The sequence below is a fragment of the Gossypium arboreum genome, chromosome 12, assembly GCF_025698485.1.
Source record: "Gossypium arboreum isolate Shixiya-1 chromosome 12, ASM2569848v2, whole genome shotgun sequence".
In the NCBI taxonomy this organism is placed as follows: domain Eukaryota; kingdom Viridiplantae; phylum Streptophyta; class Magnoliopsida; order Malvales; family Malvaceae; genus Gossypium; species Gossypium arboreum.
The window spans coordinates 110,100,950-110,119,751 of NC_069081.1; the positions used below are offsets into that span (position 1 = coordinate 110,100,950).

Consider the following 18,802-nt stretch of genomic DNA (forward strand, 5'->3'; position numbering starts at 1 on the left):
AAAAAAAAAAAGTTACTATTCATATGGTCATTTGTTAAATCTTTAACCAAACATATATAAAACATGCAAACACATATGCCTTGTTTGTTGTCTACTTCTATTATGCTCTATCACTTTATACATATGAAACATTTGCCACATTACCTAACTATATAATCAAACATTTATTTTATCCTTCACACCAATACATCATTTTATATATATATATATAATATATTAATTATTCATCCAGCATATGTATAGCATATCAACTCAAATTTTGACATGCTACTAGCACATATCAATTAAATTAACAAATGTCATACTCAAACTAATTTAATAGCCACATTTTCGGCTAAGTTTATATATAAATCCATATAACCAAAGCCATCCAACTTTTCATCAAATACATGATACCTCAATTATTATACAACCACTGAAAGTTAATTCACCTTGTTTGCCAAATCTAAACATAGTCATTTCACGAACTATTCATTATGATTAACATCTTATTTATAAACAATGATTAAAGGTAATAACCTTATATTTATATCTATTCCATTACACATCCACTCTTCAAAAATATACATTCATAATTTCATTCAAACCAAATATACCATTTACATATTCTTTGGCATAACCTCACCCCATTACTATATGTATCAATCATATTTCACATATATATATATATATATATATATATTATTCTATATTATAGCATCCATACGGCATATTAAATATACATTCATATTTATATCACATAACAAGCAATATATTAAAATTAAATATTCCTTTTAATTATCACAAATCCATACTCATATAATTATATTAATTTAAATCATACTCGAACAAACATGTTAAATCTCACCATACATACTTAACACAACATTTCACCTATTTAATCATATTAAATCATGTGACTATATCATCATTAATATGTTAAATATATCATTCACATATAGCATGCTCGATGTTTTCAAAATAGATTTAAACCAAAACCATACTTAGACAACCCTTACCAAAAGTGCCAGCCACTTCACACATATATATTAAAATCGAAGCTTGCTTATACTTAAACATCATACCTATCCATATTTATCAACCACATTAACCTCACTTAAGCCAAATTTTATAATCAATCACCTTACAAAATATACCACAAATCATACATCAAAAATAAGCTACTTCCATGGCCGATTATGATTCATCATTAACACATTTCTTTTTCAATCTTACAATCAGCATCACAAACACATCACCAAAACACAAATCATACATATCATAAAATATGCATACCAAAATAAACTCCAACCATATTAATTATAACCAAAATTTGATCAAACCTTAAAATCGAGCCTAATAAAATAAACAAGCCATATTTGCATGGCTTAATACATATTCAAATTCAAACTTAACTAAATGTAATCTAGCCTATACATGCCATAGATCCAAGTTTAAACTTATAAAATACCAAAAAAAGTCGATAGTGTGATGGACTTTGCTGACGATCCCCGAGCTCGTAATTAGATTCCAAAATCTATAAAACAAAGATAAACATAAACACACACATAAGCTTTCATAGCTTAGTAAGTCATAAGCAATTAAGTAACTCAATAACATTTATATTTCATTACAACAAAATGGAATCATTATATTATATTCAGATACATTTTCAAACTTGCAAAAATATGCATTTATCAAACATATAACTATGCATCAAATCTAAATAGAATAAATACACATGTAATTAATATCATAATTATTTTTTCACTTCTAAGGTCACATATAAACCCTTGGTCGAATATACTCATTCATATACGAATATACATAAATCACATTTACAAGATTGCATATACTAAACATTTAACCAATTATAATTTTCATATACACATATACTTTTATTTGCATTATGAATACATTGTTAAACCGAATGTATACTTTTACATATGCATATATGTAATTCACAATGACAAATAACATTTATATCACTGATTCAAGTGTCTAACTTACCATAATTTCATAACTTAGTATGAATACATACCTGAACCTTTTAGCTCGATTTTTCATTCGATCTTAACTTAATATTGCCTATTGAACCATTTGAAATTGAATAGGACACTCGGATAATCACATATGCCGTACATTGCCAACGTCCCAGACGTGGTCTTACATGTAATCACGTATCAATGCCACTGCCCCAGACAGGGTCTTACTCATACACATATATCGGAGTCATATATCGATGCCAACGTATTAAACATGGTCTTACTCGCACACATATATCGGAGTCACATATCGTGTAACACCCTTAACCCCGTCCCGTTACCGGAACAGGATTACAGAGTATTACCAGTCATTACAGTACATTTGCACATAAACAAGTATAAATGCAATAAATCCATCTAAATATAATTTTAATGGGTCCACAGTACTTTACAAGTGTAATTAAAACAAATCGAGATTCTATCCTAAAGCTTAGTAAATTTTTTGTGAAATTGAAATTTTCTTCTTTTGAATAGTACCACACGCCCGTGGGGCTAATTTAGCATGCCCGTGCGGCATGGGACACGCCCGTGTCCTCAGCCCATGTGCAACACTGACTTTTACACACGGCCATGACACACATCCGTGTGGCCTGCCCGTGTGCTAAACTGACTTTAAGACATGGCCGTGGCAACCAAGGCACACGCCTGTGTGACAAACTATGTGAACTCAAAATGAACCTTGTATTTTAAAAATTTATCAATCCTGTAAATTTCAATCCACAACCAATACAAATACCAATATTAAACCAATCCAAACGCATTTTATATATTATCTAATACTTAACTTTAAACACTTATCATGTATTATTATCAATTATCAATTAACTTATTTCACTATTACAATCACAATCCAATATAACACACTTAAGACATCCTAGGTACATACCATTACCGATAATTAACATGCTTTACCTTTTTGAGTTCGGGATCGGCTTATGATGCTGATTCGACGATCTGTCTTTAACCTAACTGCATGGAAACAAACCGTACGCTGAGTATGAACTCAGTGGTATTTCTATAAACCGATACTTAAGTCAATAATAAATCATATATCAATGAACCTTGAGAATTCAATCTATTACTCCTAATAGTTCAATCATTTGTTTTGAAATATAATGCTAAGATCTTGTTAATCACTTTCGATGAAATGTATACAGTTTCAATGTTTATTCATTATCCGTCGATTTTCATAATTATTCAAGAATAACTTGTGTTCGATATCATTCGGACATTCAAGAGCAGTCCATTATTCAAGAACAATTAGTTTTTCAAGACTTTTATTTACAATTCATTTGAGTAATAATATTATTCACCTTTCATTCAATATTCATACTATCTCATTTTAATAACATCAATATTCTTTGGTAACAACCAATTGATCTTTATCGTTCATGCATCGATCCAACATAATAATCGGTTAATCAGTAATATTCATTTATTCAGTATTAGTCATTTATTCAGTAACAGTAAATTATTCAGTAGCAGACAGTCTTTAATACTTTTCATTACCCCTATTAACATGACTCGGACCTGGACGGATACACGGATCCAACCCACACACCGGGGATAGTATACAGTGTTTCATCGGTCGAAGCCGGAATACACCGTAAGGGTAACAGTAACAGTAACAGTGGCGGTACACAAAGTACCTCATCGGAACAAATTCGGAATAGTAACAATAACAGTCAGTGCAGAAGTACCTCTTGAACAAATCCTAACGATGTGATGAGTCGACAATCGTAATGACTTAATTTTCGATGGTGTCGAACAATGATTTGAGATCACTAAATCCGACAAATGAGTAGGAAATATTATTAATTTAGTGAGTATAAGTTAAATGTGAAGTTAGGAAAAAAAAATTTTTAAATAGTGAATAGCGTACTAAAAATAAATATTAAAATAATTAGAATCGAAAAACGAGGTATTAAGACTTCGGGAATTTTAAATCGAGCCATAAATATTTTTATAAATATTTATGGAGCATTAATAAGTTAGTATTAAAGTTTAGTCAAGAAATTTTAAAGTTCTGATAGTTAATTGAACAAAAAGGACTAAATTGTATCAAATGCAAAATTGTGAGAAATGATTAAATAGCTTAAATGATAAAAGAAAGAGGGTTTAAAAGGCAAATAGACCCAAGGTCTCTTTGGGCTGGACGGAAAGGCATGAAATCAGCAAGAAAATAAGGAGAATTAAGGGAAAAATTGGAAAATTGCAAAATTTACTTAATAAAGCTAGGACTAAAGTGGAATTATCGAGATTTCTCTTTATTTTTCTGCATTCTCATCAGCAAAAACACCATGGAAGAGTTCCTTCAAACTGTTTTTTCATATTTTTACTTCAAGTAAGTTCAATTCTTGATTATTTCTTGAAATTTTTGTGTTTTTGTGACTTTTACAACTAGGTCCACTTGTTGAATTCATTAGTTTTTAATTCTATGAAAGAAATTGAAAGTTGATATGAATATGTGCTGGAACTATATTATGATTTGGCATGGAATTAGAGCTTTAGATTGTTTATATGCTGATTTTATTGAAAGAATTGAATAGAAAGTGAATTTTTAGGACCTAATTGTAAAAGAGTTTGAAGTTAAAGTTTCATGTGGAAATTCTGAATTTCAATAGTTATAAAATAACTTCTAATGTCTAGGAAAAGTATTAATTTAGAAAATTATCATAATTGAGGGGTTAATTGAGTAAGAACTGAATTGTATAAATTGTGAAATTTGGGGAAAAATGGAAATCAACACTTTGCACTAAAACTGTTTTGGACAGCAGCAGTAGTCTAACTTTGAAAAATCACCAAAAATTGTAGAAATGGAATTATAGGATGAATAAAATATGAAATTAAAGCTTATTGAGTCTAGTTTCTTATAGAAGAAATTATGTAAGCAATGGAATTGTAAATCATGAGATATGATAAATTTTGTGAGACAAGGTCAGAATGATTTCGGGTTCCCCTGTTCTGAATTTGAAAAATCATCAAAAATTTGATAAAAACAATTAGGGGCTTAAATTTATATGTTTAGAATCTTGAATGAGTCTATTTTCAATAGAAACAAACAAAGACATTATTCGAATTCTGTACAAGAAGATAATTAATTTTTAGTGAAGAAGGATCGGAACTGTCAGACAGCAGAACAGGGGAGACTTCAATGAATAAACTGTATTAATTGGCCCAACCAAAAATTATGAAATTTTTATGGAAAGAAAACATATGAGTCTAGTTTCTGGGAAAATTTATGGATCTTAATTTCAAGTTCTGTAGCTCAAGATAAAAATGATTTAGTGACTATGACACGGATGGACAGCTTGAATATTCACATAAGTAAATAGTGAAAATTATGGATGATGTTACTTACAAGTGTGTTATTTATACTAAGGATGTGGATGGAGAGGAGAAGGAGGAAAAGTAAATATATATATATATATATGAATGACTTGATCACATGCCCGATTATAATCGATAAATGTTGAATTAGAAATGATATAATGTTTTATTTGGAATATTTATTATGAAATTATGAATATCGTTATAATACAAAAATCGTACTTGTGAGTTTGTATAACTAAATTTTAGTGACCATTTGTTAATTTTATGAATTTCATGATGTGTTATTTTATATGTATTGATGATAAAATCGCGAATAATGTAAAAACATGAAAATTGAATAAATGATCAAATTGAGCATTACAATTCAGTGACAAGATGAATTGAAGGAAAAGACCATGGTTGGACCATGGCAACAAGTGATAAGTGATAGCTTCGGCTACACTTATCTGATCAATGACAAGTGAAAGTGATAAGTGATAGTTTTCGGTTACACTTATCTGATCAAGGACAAATGAAAGTGATAAGTGATAGCTTCGGTTACACTTATTTGATCAAGGATAAGTGAAAGTGATAAGTGATAGCTTCAGCTACACTTATCGATCAAGGACAAATGAAAGTGATAAGTGATAGCTTCACTACACTTATCGATCAAGGACAAATGGCAAGTAAAAGTGGTAGCTTGGCTACCGATCAATGAAAAGTGGTAGCTTGCTGCCGATCATCGACTACTTGATTAGTGAAAATGGTAGCTCGGCTACCGATCGATGAATAGTGATAGCTTGCTACAAGTGACAAGTGATTTCGTGTAAGACCATATATGAGATAAGACATCGATTGTGATATGTGTATAAAATGTAAGACCATAGCTGAGCTATGGCATTCTAGTGAAAAGACCATAGCTATGCTATGGCATCAGTGATTGTCAGTGAAATTCAGTGCATACCGGTGCAGACCAATTCCGTAAGATGTTCACTAATTTGAAAAAGTTTGGTAAGTATTACATGGAATTATGTGACATAAGGAAATACGAGTTGATGAGACATGAGCATAAAACCCGATTGATGAATGAGTTCATTTGTGATTATATATTTCTACGCCTTGAGTGTATTATCCGTATGAATTGGTATTCCAAATGAGTTAATGAGAAAACTTCTAGTATGAAATAATCTGAGTTCGAAATGAAATATCTTGAAAACGTACCTGAAATACATTGGTATGTCTTGTATATGCTATTTGAATTCATGAATGTGGAAAGTAAATGTATGTGGAAATAAGAGATGATGATATCTGTACATGGAATTTATTGATGAATACGTACATCCAAATTTATATGATAGATTTTAGTGTACATTGAAATTGGGCTCAATAAGTGATTTGGCAATTTAAATCGTAATTGGCAGGAAGAGTTAGTGAATTGCATATTTATGAATTGTTACACGTATTTGTCTGAAATACGAGGAAGTGATAGTAATTGATACATGTAAATTTGAGACTATGATATATATATATAAAAACATGGAATATGTTTGATAAATGTGTTCATTTATAACTACGGAATTATGTACCTCATGTGTGTTATTTGCATAAAGATGATATTTCAAAGACTTTAGTGAATAAAGCTTAAATACGAAATAGTATGAAATCGAGACAAGTTGTTATGAAAATGTATTTAAATTATCTATAAGTGTTTCGTGCTTCTCGGTAATGCCTCGTACTCTATTCCAGCGACAGATACGGGTAGGGGTTGTTACAGACACATATAGTGTCTCATCGACACACAGTCGGAATATCCCTGAACACTTCCAATCCTATGGCATGCCAACTATATCCGACTAGCCCGATACAATTAATAGGGTATTCAATAAACTTTCAACTTTTCAATTTCATTTGTAATTTAGTTTCAATCCAATTTAATACATTTTTCCATATCAATCCACATGCAAATCAATTTCAATGCAATATACAATTTTCAATTTTCCACTCAATATTCACATATTCTATTCAATATCAATAATCACTAATAATTCATGAATTTTTATTCAATTCAATACCATAATAATAATAATAATAATAATAATAATAATAATAATAATAATACTTACCATTCATATAAATAATAAATTCAACAAATAATTATTAGATTCGGTTTATAGAAATACAAACCGTAATTCTCGAGTTTACTCGATATCCTCGTTCATTTTCTCTTTCCCCTTCTTCGATGACATTTCCGGCGCTACGTTAGCTACGGAAAAATTTACATTCATTTAAAGTCATTAATATCACATTCTTAAGATTTCTATGTAACTTTTTCATAAATTCCAGTTTAGTCCTTCCACCATAACCATTCTTTTTCTTCAAAATTAACTTAAGTTTTCATCTTTATACTTGCTTAAAATAAATTCCAGCTTTTCATATTCAACATAAAACTTAAATTCTGAATTTCTTTCAACTTAGTCCTTACTATGTCAAAACTTAACTTTCTCTTTATAATTTAATCCTTTTCCCACTTCTAACTTAAATTCCTATCAATAAAACTCATAATTCATCATTTTATTTAACATGAATAATATCTAGAAATCTAATAACCTTCAAAATATCAACTTAATTTCATCAAAACATTGTTCTAAAACTTCTAAAATATCAAAATTAAGTAAAAAGGGCTTGATTGACTTATCTATTAAAGTTTAAAGTTTTAAAACCTTGATTTTCCCTTTTCTCCTTTCTTTCTTTCTTTCCTTTCTTTCCCCTGTTCTTCTCTGTTTCGTTTGCTTTGTTTCTCTTTTCATTTCTTTTATTTCATATATTTCTTTGTTTTTATTATTAAACTATTATAATATTTATTATTTATACATGTGTATATTTATTAATACACATGTATTCATTTATCACCTTACACTTGTCATAACTTTTATTTATTTATTTATTTAATATAAAATAATATTAATAAAATAAACTTTAATTATTATTATTTTACTTATATAATAAGTAAATACACATGTATAATACATGTGTACCATTTATATTTGTACACATTTAACTTATTTTAACCATAAATTTGTCACCCATTTTTGGCTTATTTGCCTATTTAGTCCCTTCACTTTTCTTTATTCTATAATTAAACTTTTATTTTTATTCAAATAAATCCTTATACTTAATTATTCTTAATTAAGCTAAATTCTCTTAATTAAGCTTTAATTGACTATTCACTTAACTTCGTAAATATTTTTAAATAAATATTTACGAATCTATTTTTCAGAAATAAAGACCCGAAAATATACTTTTCCGGCATCGGTAAAATTCGGGTCATTACATATCGATGCCAACGTATTAAACATGGTCTTACTCGCACACATATACATCGAAGTCACATGTCGATGCCAACGTATTAAACGTAGACTTACTCACACATATATATCGAAGTCACATATCGATACCACATATACTTCCAGATATCAACTTTAAAATCGACCAAATTGTACATAAGTTCATTAGCAAAATTATCATTCATAACCAAAATCACATTATCATTAAATAATCGAATATATATATACACATTTAATCATAATTCACATTTAAATGTCACTTACATATTTCATTTAGCCGAAAATAGACTTGTAATTAATATACAAATAACCAACATTTTAGCATATATAATTCATGTAATCACTTTTAATATTAAACTTAATATTAAACTTATTCATCACTTATTATCAAACATAGATTATTTCCATTTTCAATATCGATTTGTAATTTACTTTTAATAAATATAACTATCTATTAATCACATATATTGAAATTTAACAACTTCTATTTACTTATAAACTTACCTCGGACAATATAAAACGGAACCGGATAGTTAGTCGACGACTTTTGTTTTCCCCTGATCCAAATCCGATTTCTTTGATTCTTGATCTAAACATATTCAAATTAAGCTCACTCAAATATATTTTCATTCAATTTAGTCCAAAAACACATAAATGGGCAAATTACCATTTTCCCTTGACATTTACACTTTTTTACAATTTAGTCCCTATTGCACAAAACACAAAATATTCAAAATTTCAAGATACCCGGCCGAATACTCCTAGTGTTCATACAAGCCCATATTTTTCATTTATTTCACATTTTTGTCCCTCAAATTATTATTTTTACGATTTAGTTCTAATTACTCAAAATCATCAAAAACTCCAATACAAAATATGTTAATCTAAAACATATCTTTCATATTTCATCATCAAACAATAAAAATCACAGGCTCTCAATAATGGTACAACTCAAAATATTCATTAAAATAAAAAATTAAAGCATGTGTCTTGAAGATTATTAAGCAATGATTTCAAAAACGTAAAAATTATCAAAACCCGAGCTAAGCACGTACCTTGATCGAGCTTGAGAATGGCTGAACTAGGTTTTATTTTCTCTTTTGTCTTTCTTATTTTGGTTTCGATCAAAGAACATAATATGAATTAGGCTTCTTTTTTACTTTTATGATATATATTATATTATAATAGTTTATAATATTAATTTATTAAAGTATTGCCGTCCACTTAATAATTTATGGGCTAATTGCAACATCAAGGCTTCCATTTTAAAAGCCAATAGCATTTTGGCCCTTATAGATTAAACTATCCAATTTTTAATTTACGCGATTAAGTCCTTTTATTTAATCGGACACTCAAACGACAAAATTAAATCACAAAAATTTCACAGATATAAATTCACACAAAATAAACATAGAAAATAATTTTTAAATATTTTTTAGACTCGGATTCCTAATCCCGAAACCACCGTTCTAATTAGGGTCTAAATCTGGTTATTACACGAGACATATTGAGACACAACAACGAAATTTGGTAACTGAGTTTGGATTTGAGTTCTAACTTTCAAATTGACTTAGCATTACCCCGTAACTTGATAAATTAAGATTTTATACATAAATAATGAATGTGTAATAATATGTTGAAGGAATAAATAGATTTTTATGACTACTTTTCATTGAATGATGTGATTAAGTAGTAAGTTAACTTGAGTTGCTTTGGCAACATAATGCGACATCACAAATTCGGATCCAATGACTAGATCAAGTGATGGGGCATTACATCCAATATCCTAGTGTATACCCTTGAGTGACCGAAGTACTCCGAATCGCATCTTAGACACCAAAGCGGAGCTTGACCAATATCTCCATTTATGCAAAAGTTCACCATTAAAAGTTGAGGATAGTTATAGTTTACACAACATTTGGAGATATTGTTTGATGGGGAAAAGTCCAAATGGTTGGGATGAGATCGATGTAAACGTTATGGAGAGTGGGAAGCTGAAGATGCCCTATAGTAAAGCTTAGGCACATGATGCAAGGGATGCAATTAGGAAAAAATTTTTTGGGTGTGGAATGTGAACCCAAGGATTTTCCAATTAGTTATGCCCATTGTGCGAAACAAAAGTGGGAATATCAGAATAAGAATTTGTTAGGGGTAGAGGAAGGAGAGGAGCCTACGAGTCAACCTAAAAGAAAAAGATACGCATATAAGCAAGGAAAAAGCTCATCCGGGGATGCTGGATCTCATGCAAGTTCCAACATTGATTCAATTGTTGGTGGTATTCTATAATTTTGTTCTAATTAAATGCCTTGCTTGTGCAGGTTATGTGTTTTTTTATGGAAAAATTTGATAATGTGAAGGTCAGACGCTATCAACTCGAAGAATGACTAATCCTTCAACGGTAAAAGTTTAACCTCTGAATGTTTACATGTGGATTGTTGAGCATCTAGATGAGTTGCTACTTTTTTATACTAACTTTTCATCTAACACAAGTTCTGATGTGTGTAAAGTCTTGTGATATTTCTTTACTTGTTTTATATATATATCAATACTTTTTTTTTTTTGGTTTTTCAGGTAGCAATCTTCAAGAAGAGCAAGAAGAAATGGCAACAATTTGTGGTACTAGTAGCAGTAAAGGTGTTTGTAGGGGAAAGCCAACAACAATTACTCCCAAAAGTGTAGCAGATGACGAGGAGGTGGTCATTGTCAGTGATCCTAGTATCATACCTACGATTATTACTACCATTATCGTTACTGCTAGTGTTGTTACGACGTCCGCAATTGTTGCTACAAGCTCAAATTTAGTATCAAGTTTAAGTTTATTTAGAATTCAATTAGTAAAAAGTACCAAACGACAAAGATCTTCATCAATTTCGAAGAAGAAAAGCCCTAAGAAGAACTAAAATTAATTGTTGGAAGGGAATTCCTTTGCAATGGGTCTCAAAATCTATTGGTTAAGCTCTTCTCTACCACCTATTATTAGTACCACAAAGGGTGCCCGTAGTACAATAATAGTTAAAGCTGAACCATTGAGGGTGATTCCCTCAACCGTTGCTGCTATGTTTAGCATTGGTGTGACACCCACAATTATTGCTATACCTCAACTTCTTGTTTAATGTATAACTGCTGGTATGTGAAGTTAATCAAAATTTAAATAAATTTGTATATATGTATTGTTTTAGTTTGACTTAGTGTAGAATGTTATTGAATTATTACTTTTGTAATTTTTAGCTGCACCAAGTATATGTTCCACTAAGGCCAGCATTCCTCCTCTTCTTCCCTGTCCTGCAGTGTCGTCTATAGCAGGTGTAGATAAGGGTAAAAGAGTATTGGGATGAATTCTAGGAAAAATGATCCAAACTTTTGTTTTGTTTCCTTTGAGGGATACCTTTGGAAAAATAATCCAAAAACATAGTTTGTCAGTCAAAATTCGCCATTATATTCTTGAAAAAAAAAGTAACTTCTTGTTAAAAAAACCATGGGCAACCATCCAGTGTCAGAGTATTAGATACTCAACTAAGCTGTTAAACTATGTTTTGTAAATAGCTAAGCTTAGTTGCTAATACTCTAACATTCTTCTCGAATTCTTTTTCTCCTAACAATTCTTTGATTGAACAAACCCCAAGCTTACTTCTAAACCGAGAGAACAATCCTATTGTTAGAGATTTCGTTAGAATATCAACAATTTGTTGACTAGCAGATATACTCTAACATCCGGTACTTGTTGCTTATCTTTTATGGAACCAAATTTTATGAGCAGAAGTAGTTCATACACAATAACAGAACTAGTAGATCGAGATAATCGCTAAATTGATTTTATAGGCTCCATCATGCTATCCCTGTTAAAACATTTAAAGGAATGCAGTGAACATATCAACTATTAGCTAGCTAGACTTTCTAATTGCATGCTTAATCGTTGTTCATTCACCATATGACCCGATCTCTTTTGAGTTTGATTCTTAACATGCTATAAGTGTTCCATTTTACACTTACAAATATTACAATGGACTTATCACACTTGCAATCAGAGCCGCTTTTAAATCTTTATATTTTGTCTTAATTTTGTGCTCAATGTTTATACACCGGCGTGCAGTCACCTCCACCGAGAGCACACTATTAGACTCATCCACCTCAACAAGACCCTCCTTGTCAATCAATCTCAAACCTTTCCAAACCTTTAGAAGAACTTCATCCATTTGTATACCCACTTGAGATGTACCAAACAAAAGAGACAGATTCCATACTACAAGAAACGAAAAGGGAAAAAACAACAACAGCCAAAAGTCCAGATGTCGCAGAAACAAACTCTGGGAGATATGCTTGAAATAATCAAGTCTAAGACTTCCACAGTTTCAGAGAAAACTAGGAAGACTCAATCTTCAGTTTAATTATACTTTATTTTTTCTTCAAATAACTTTTCTTTTTTCCAATTTAAAACTTAGTCCATAACTTTACTGTATATCCTGAATATTTGTTTGCCATGGATGTCAGATTTTGCTTCAGTTGAGAGGTCCCACTTTAATCTCTTCAAAGGAATTTAAGGAAAAGCATATATATATATATACACTGAAAGTATGATTACAAATAAGATTCAGGACTCTAGCAGCAAATGATGGATATATGAAAATTTTACTTAGGTGTGATGCAGGACCCTAACAGTTGGTGTTTAAATTGAAGCAAACAGAGTAAAAAGCAGATTTTAGCAATCTTCCTTTTGTTTTCTTGCTCTTGGCAGATTCCATTATGTTTTAATTTTCAAATACCTGAGCTATTGTTGATCTTATCGCTTTTATAAGAGTAAAAGTGTCTATCAAAATATTTTCTCCAATCAAATCTAATTTCTTTTCATTTTCAAATTTGATATCCAAGCTGATCTAAAACTTCTACTCATAAACTTGCATCTTTTTTCAATATAACTTTGTCTCCTCAACTAAGTAGCGAAAGTAACAGAAATATTAATCAAATGTCCTACGGTCATGTTCACGCCAAAGGCATCACTGAATATTAAACATTGACTAGCCAACAAGTGTTATCACATCATGTCAAAATTATTTTAAAAGGTAAATTACCCATTCACTGGATATCTTTATTGAAACTTCCTTCACTTTCACCTTCCTCTCCCAACACCCACATTTGTGTGTTTGGAAAATCAAATTCCCAACATCCTTTTAACCCACCTGCAAGTCTGTCAAACATCCCTCTCAAAGTCAACCTTGCAAGCAAAGATTTAAGCACAATTTTCATTATCTCTCTTGCCCCCTTTGACCAACATTTCCCATTTCCGAATGGCAACTATAAAACCTTCCGGAGATCTAAGTGGACCTAAAACATCTATTTCGGTATTTATATAAGATTTTTTTATAATATTTATTAGTTATATACTTATATTTTTTTGGGATATTTTGCATATTCGTTTTAAAGTTCTTGTTCGAAGATTGTGGTTGTTTCTCTCAACAATGTCATTTCCAAGATTTAAATCTACCATCTCCCTTAAGAGTCCTTTAAGAGTGCAATATACATTATCATTACACCCTACACTTGTTAATTTATCTACTTATCATCACTTTAACTTTACTTATAAAGTTTTTAAACTCTATCGATAGTGTAACAAATATTTTTCTATTTGTATATATGTAAAAGTATTTACATGCCCTTTTAAGACAAGTTGTTAAATAATTATGGTCAAATTCTATTTTTAATCTTTTTTCTATGAATAAATTCTAAATTTACTTTCTATATTCTATTTTAATTAATTTTAATCTCTATATTTTTGAATTAATTGAATTTAATTTTGTATTTTTAAAATTGAAATTCCTAAACATAACTTATTGTTAATCGCGTAGTATGCATAACCTTTTCTCCAATTTGATTTGTTTGAGTCATTATATTATTATACTGACCCTAAAACATTTTCTTCATTATTTCTCAAAAAAAAAAAACCTAATTAATTGAAGCATTGAAGAACATCCAAAATGTACACTCGAAGGCCCCTTAATTAACTTCTTTGCAAGTCCATCTAAACTTCTAAGCTTAAAAACAACATTGGCTTGGAAAAACAGACCTTGTCCAAATTTCAACTTGTCGCACAAAAATAATCAAATCCAACTTGAATAATATTTTATCATCCAATAACAAATCGCCTTCATGTTTCGTCAATTACTAAAACCAACCAACCAACCAACCCTAATTGGATTTCTAATATTTATTATTTCAACTGTATGTCTTTTTTATTGAAAAATAAAATGAAAATTAATTCATTAATCAAATGAGTTTAACCATATCCATTTCGCGGCAGTACTGTTATCCGCCACCACGGCGCACCACCGTAGCCTGCATGGCTTTCAAAACCCAAGTTGGTTCCGACACGATCTTTGATTGGTCCGACAATCATTCCCCGCCAATCAATTCCTTGCAAATGTTTGTCACCCACCAGTTTTTGTCGTTACACAATTCTTAGCCGGTGGGTTATGGACACGTGGAAAAATACATGGCCAATTGCAGAAAAAGTGTTTTGTTTGGTTTTTTTAAATGCTGAATGGATGAGAACAAGTGCCACGTCAGACTGAAGCAGACCTCTTCAGCTCACCAAAAGCCGTTTATTTACAAAATCGACTCTTTAAAACTGACTCTCGTCGTTTGTTGCTTTCCAAGTCAGCTCAAAAAGGTCGTCCAGTTAATAATAGATATTTGTCTACAATGGAATGTGAAATTTAAAGGAAATGGGGAGGATAAATCTGGAATAGGAATGATTAAGTTTCATAGTGGCGTATCTGCCCCACGCGCATTTCAAAATTTCTTTCCACCCAACCCGGATATAAATCGACTCACTCATGTATCATGTATCCATTTTCTTACTCTACAAGTACAATTCCTAATTATAACTAATACGCATTCATATAACTATCAAATTACAATTATAATTAATATAAAATTAAACTAATGTCATGGATGAATTAGTAATTTCAAATATATTTAAATTTAAATTTAAATAAATATGTATGATATTTAAATTAAAATAAATTTTAGATTTAAAATTTGCACATGAAATTTACGTCTTTTTAAGTGCTCAGAGTTTGCCAATACTCAAGGCCTCGTTATCATGCATTCCTATTTTTTTGGTTTTGTTTTGGTAGCTCTAGTTTTTAACATTTTTCGGAGACGTGCAAGGAAAGATATAAAGGAAGCGCGTAGGAGAAGTAAAGGCCAACATTACTTTTTTGTCACACATGTCATGACACATCAGATTTCATTGCTACGCTTTTTACGTTTTATAGTATTTTTTCCCTCTTCCTTATGCTGTCTATAAAGTTCAAGACAGCCAATTTGGACATCATTGGACTAGTAGCAGCGACATACTCTGTGTTCTTTTCTCTTTTCTTTTCATGGAAGACAATAATCATAACTCAACCTCCACCTCCGTCATGTCCTCCGCCTCTGAATTACCCGAACCAGATGTCCAGATCCTTACTTCCGGCGGCGTCCGCATCCCCGCTCACTCCAGCATCTTGGCAAGGACTCTAAACACTCTCTTTTCACTTTTTAATGATTTTCTTTTTTCTTTTCATGACTTTCATTTTTTTAAAAAAAAATTTTAAAATAGGCAATGGTGTCGCCAGTGCTGGACAACATAATGGAAAAGCCAGTTAAGCATGGGAGCTCTGAGAGAGTCATCCCCATTCTCGGCGTTCCATGCGACGCCGTCTCCGCTTTTATTAAATACCTCTACGATTCCATGTTAGTAAATAGTTGCTTAAGCTTTTCTGGTTTTCACCCCCCTCTAATTCTTCCAATCATAATGACGTTAAGATAGCATATACTTATAAATGTAAATATATCAAGGTGCGTATATTATATTGGAAATGACCCCTGGTGTTGCGAATGCGATAGGTGCACGGAAGAGCAAATGGAGAAATATGGAATTCACCTGCTAGTATTATCACACGTTTATTTGGTGCCACAGCTGAAGCAGCGGTGCAGCAGGGGAGTGAGTCAGCGGCTGACGGTGGAGAATGTGGTGGACGTGCTCCAACTCGCCAGGCTCTGCGACGCACCCGACCTTTACCTCAAGTGCTTGAAGCAGGTCACCGCCCGTTTCAAAGCTGTCGAGCAAACCGAAGGCTGGAAATTCATGCAGGAACATGATCCCTGGCTCGAGCTCCACATTCTCCGATTTATGGACGAAGCTGAATCGGTAAATTTTAAAAACAAATATTTATCATAATATTACCCAAATTAAGAATTTAAGTTATAACCTCAACATGATTAGATTAGAGATATCTAGCTGAATCTCATTTCATTCATCAAAGATTTTTCCTTTTATGATTCATATTTACTTAAAAATAAAATATGTTTTGTTAATTGATATATCTTTGTTTATAAATAGTTAATTATTAGATTTTCATTTTTTCTATTTCTTAAAAATAGTATTTTTATTTAATACATTTTAATTATGTATAATTTTCTTGAATTTTTAAATATAAACTACTCAATATTGATATTATAACATTATATATTTAATTTTTATGTGATATAAATAAGTAAAAATTAGTAAGTCTAATCTAGCTCAACTCCTATATTTAAGTCTGTGATATCTTTTAAACTGAACTTTAATTATTATCCAAACCACTTAATATTTGTATTCAAATGCTTTAAAATATTAACCAAAGTTCGGAGTATATTGGTTACGAATGGTTTGTGAACATTGTTTTGGCAGAGAAAAAAGAGAAGGTGGCGTCAGAGGAAAGAACAGCGCTTGTATTTACAACTAAGCGACGGACTCGAGTGTTTGGAGCACATTTGCAGGGAAGGGTGCACAACGGTGGGGCCGTACGACGTCGAGACGGCGAAGAAACCGAGTCCCTGCGACAAGTACGCGACGTGCCAAGGTGTCCAGATGCTGATAAAGCATTTGGTTTTGTGTAAGAGAAGGGCAAGTGGCGTAGGCTGCTGTCGCTGCAACCGCATGTGGCAGCTCCTTAGACTCCATTCCTCCATCTGTGATCACCCTGATTCTTGCAGGGTTCCACTTTGCAGGTTATTTCCATTATTTTTTCTCTTGTTATGGTTTTATTATATTAATCATTTAATTAGACAGCACATTTTTATTATCAGGATTTTGGGTTTTCAATGAGCCAATCCTTTGGACAGCCGACTTTAAAATTTGTCAATTCTTACAACTGGCAAATACAATTATTATCGATGGCGTTGGTAGGCTGGTAGCTTGTTTTGTTATCAGAAAAATAACATACTAACTTCCTTGTCCTGCTCTTAAAATATCATTCATCCCGTTGGGTATTTATTAACAAATCCCCATCTTTGTCATTTTCTTCTCTAATTGGGTCCCTTTTTTCCTCCCTTCCAATTTAACCATGAATGACCATAAACTAAAATATCTATTTGTCACAGATAAATTTAATTTTTACAACTTTTTCGTATAGTTTTCAAACTTATAACTGAATATAAAGTTGCTAACTGTTCGAATTAACCGGCTGATTCAATATATTAAGACTGTTAGCGTTGACAGGCAATTCAAATGGAAAGCACAACAGAAAATGGGGGAGGATGCGAAGTGGAAGCTGCTTGTGAAGAAGGTCTGCTCGGCCAAAGCTATGTCATCGCTGTCTCTACCCAAGAGAAAGAGAGAGGAGGAGCTGAAGGAAACAATGGGCAGAACTGCCAATGCATTGAAAACCTTCAGATTATATTGAGCTTCCATGGAAAATAAGAACTTGGTGCCCGTAAAAATAGTCCAGTGAGTCAAACCTTTTGATCCTTATGAGTTGAAATTATGTCCTTGTGAGTTGTCTTTTTTTTTTTTTTTCCTGGCTAGCTAGCTTCAGTGGGTGAGACGAGGGCAGTAAGCTAAATTGTTCGATCCGTATGGGTGGAAATTATGTGGTTGTTAGATGTTTTTCTTAGCTAGCTATAGATTTTTTTTATTTAATAGAAATTTAGCAACGTTTTGGGGTTACATAGAATTTTAGCTAGAATTATGTGGTTGGGAGTGTGAGTATGTTGTATGGAGTGTCTGCTTGTAAAATTATAAACCTGACTAGTTAGTGCAAAGGTTTTGGTTGAAAATGACTCAAATTATTAAAAACATGAAAATTTGGGATTAGTTTGAAA

General features: G+C 31.4%; 1 protein-coding gene and 1 long non-coding RNA gene across 3 annotated transcripts; one reads left to right on the forward strand and one right to left on the reverse strand.

Moving 5' to 3' along the window:
• Nucleotides 1-1,300: 1,300 nt before the first annotated feature.
• Nucleotides 1,301-9,832, reverse strand: LOC128285231 (uncharacterized). The gene is made up of 5 exons (XR_008275674.1): nt 9,736-9,832; nt 9,185-9,269; nt 7,521-7,599; nt 2,937-2,989; nt 1,301-1,516 (listed from the first exon to the last, which is right to left on the reverse strand). It is a non-coding gene; the product is annotated as an uncharacterized LOC128285231 (long non-coding RNA).
• A 6,146-nt stretch (nt 9,833-15,978) lies between these two features.
• Nucleotides 15,979-18,802, forward strand: LOC108478849 (BTB/POZ and TAZ domain-containing protein 1). 2 transcript variants are annotated; one of them, XM_053023340.1, is made up of 5 exons: nt 15,979-16,185; nt 16,278-16,411; nt 16,565-16,868; nt 17,391-17,710; nt 18,184-18,802. In XM_053023340.1, exons 1-5 carry the CDS (start codon nt 16,060-16,062, stop codon nt 18,260-18,262), a joined length of 963 nt encoding a protein of 320 aa, XP_052879300.1. In that variant the 5' UTR covers nt 15,979-16,059; the 3' UTR covers nt 18,263-18,802. The 2 variants fall into 2 exon arrangements, with proteins under 2 accessions (XP_052879300.1, XP_017636793.1); XM_017781304.2 differs by having other exon boundaries at nt 18,201-18,802.